This window comes from Neopelma chrysocephalum, unplaced genomic scaffold, assembly GCF_003984885.1.
Source record: "Neopelma chrysocephalum unplaced genomic scaffold, ASM398488v2 Primary Assembly neopelma1_87860, whole genome shotgun sequence".
Taxonomy (NCBI): Eukaryota; Metazoa; Chordata; class Aves; order Passeriformes; family Pipridae; genus Neopelma; species Neopelma chrysocephalum.
In genome coordinates, this window is record NW_020917167.1 from 1 (window position 1) to 2,775 (window position 2,775).

At 48.2% G+C, this 2,775-nt stretch overlaps 1 protein-coding gene across 1 annotated transcript; it reads left to right on the top strand.

Moving 5' to 3' along the window:
• Positions 1-722: 722 nt before the first annotated feature.
• LOC113979703 (sodium/glucose cotransporter 5-like) lies at positions 723-2,226 on the top strand (the record flags this gene model as incomplete). The annotated part of the gene is made up of 2 exons (XM_027707015.1): positions 723-908; positions 2,072-2,226. Coding segments are annotated over 2 exons (341 nt in total), but the record flags the coding sequence as incomplete, so codon positions are not given.
• Positions 2,227-2,775: the final 549 nt, after the last annotated feature.

A 2,775-nucleotide genomic window follows, 5' to 3' on the forward strand; every position in this document is an offset into this window, starting at 1 on the left:
CCATCTTGAATACATTACTGGGACGCCATCTTAGATTGTCACCAGGGGCAGCCATATTGGGCAGCCATGTTGGGTGGCCATCTTGGGCGGCCATCTTGGATATTCACTAGGACAGCCATATTGGGCAGCCATCTTGAATATTCACGAGGGCAGCCATATTGGGTGGCCATCTTGGGCAGCCATCTTGAATACTCTATTGGGCGGCCATCTTGATTATTCACTACGGTGGCCATCTTGGGCGGCCATCTTGGATATATTATTGGGCGGCCATCTTGGGCAGCCATCTTGAATAGTCTATTGGGCGGTCATCTAGATTATTCACTACGGCGGCCATATTGGGCAGCCATCTTGGATATTCACGAGGGCGGCCATATTCGGCAGCCATCTTGGATATTCACTCAGGCGGCCATATTGGGCGGCCATCTTGGGCAGCCATGTTGAATCCTCCACTGGGAGGCCATCTTGGACATTCACTCGGTCAACCATCTTGAATATTCACAAGGGTGGCCATATTGGGTGGCCATCTTAGATATTCACGAGGGCGGCCATCTTGAATATTCCACTGGGAGGCCATATTAGGCAGCCATCTTGAATCCTCCACTTGGAGGCCATCTTGGATTGTCACCAGGACAACCTACCCTGTAGGGCGGCCATCTTGAATAATCACATATTTAACGCTCGACCAAGCGTCCATCTTGGATCATCGGGTGGCCATCTTGAAGAATGGTCCCTCCCACCCCAAATCCCCCCTTCTGGTGCCTGTTGGGGTCTGACCCTCCCTCCCCCTTCCCCCCCCCCAGAGGTCGTGGGCTGTGCGGACCCCCAGGGCTGCGCCCGGGCCTGCGGCTCCCCCGTCGGCTGCTCCAACGTGGCCTATCCCCGCCTGGTGCTCGGCCTGCTGCCCCCAGGTGGGTTATTAGAACGTCATTAGTGGTTATTAGGGCGTTATTAATGGTCATTAGGGGTTATTAATCCTATTTTGGGGCTATTAATCATATTTTGGGGCTATTAATCCTATTTTTGGAACTTTTAATCTTATTTTGGGGACTATTAATCATATTTTTGGGCGACTAATCCTATTTTTGGGGTTTTAAATCCTAATTTTGGAGCTATTAATCCCATTTTTGGGGCTATTAATCCTATTTGGGGCTATTAATCCTATTTGGGGGCTATTAACCCTATTTGGGGGCTATTAATCCCATTTGGGGGCTAATAATCCTATTTGGGGGCTATTAACCCTATTTTGGGGCTATTAACCCCATTTTGGGGCAATTAATCCCAATTTTGGTTCTATTGATCCTCTTTGGGGGCTAATAATCCTAATTTTAGGGCTATTAATCCTATTTTGGGGGCTATTAATCATATTTTTGGGGCTATTAATCCTATTTTTGGGTCTATTTATTAATCCCATATTTTTGTCTATTAATTCTATTTCGGGGCTATTAATCCCATTTGGGGGCTAATAATCCTATTTGGGGGCTAATAACCCTATTTTTTGGCTATTAAACCTATTTTTGGAGTTTTAAATCCTAATTTTGAGGCTATTAATCCTATTTTGGGGTCATTTTGGTGCAATCTGGGGCCATTTTAGGGCAATTTTAGTTCATTTTCGCCTATTTGGGACCATTTTGGGGTCATTTTTGTTCCATTTTGGCACAACTTTGTTCCATTTTTAGTGCAATTTTGTTCCATTTTGGGGCAGTTTTTTTCCATTTTTAGTGCAATTTTTTGGCTATTAATCCTATTTTTGGGGTTTTAAATCCTAATTTTGGGGCTATTAATCCTATTTTGGGGCTCTTCACCCTATTTTTGGAACTCTTAATCCTATTTTTGCGTCTATTAACCCTATTTTTGGGGCTATTAACAGCATTTTGAGGCCATTAATCCTAATTTGAGGCTCTTAACCCTATTTTTGGGACTATTAATCCCATTTTTGCGTCTATTAATCCTATTTTTGGGGCTATTAATCCCATTTTTTTATCTATTAATCCCATTTTTTTGGCAATTAGGGGGCCTGGGGGGGGTCTTTCCCCCCCGATCCCCCCCTTTTTTTACCCCTCCCCTCCCTCAGGGCTGCGGGGGCTGATGTTGGCCGTGGTTTTGGCCGCCCTGATGTCGTCGCTGGCCTCGATCTTCGCCAGCTCCGGGGCCCTTTTCACCTTCGACGTTTATCAGCGGCTCCGGCCCCGGGCGAGCCCGAGGCACCTGCTCATCGTCGGCAGGTGAAGGGCCGGGTTTTGGGGGTCACAGGTGTCCGGGTGACCCAAATTTGGGGGTCTCAGGTGTCCAGGGGACATTGAGAAACCCCAATTTTGGGGTCTGGGGGGTCCAGGTGACCTTAAAGGACCCAAATTTGGGGGTCTGGGGGGTCCAGGTGACCTTAAAGGACCCAAATTTGGGGATCCCGGTTATGGGGGTCCCCCAGTTTGGGGGTCTGGGGGGTCCATGTGACCTTAAAGAACCCAAATTTGGGGGGTCTCAGGTGTCCAAATGACCCAAATTTGGGGGTTTTAAGTGTCCAAGTGACCCAAATTTGGGGGGTCTCAACGTCCAGGTGACCTCGAGATCCCCAAATTTGGGGGTCTCAGGTGACCAGGTGACCCAAATTTGGGGGTCTCAGGTGTCCAGGTGACCCAAATTTGGGGGTCTCAGGTATCCAGGTGACCCAAATTTGGGGGTCTCAGGTGTCCAGGTCACCTCAATTTGGGGGTCTCAGGTATCCAGGTGACCCAATTTTGGGGTCTGGGGGGTCCAGGTGACCTTAAAGGACCCAAA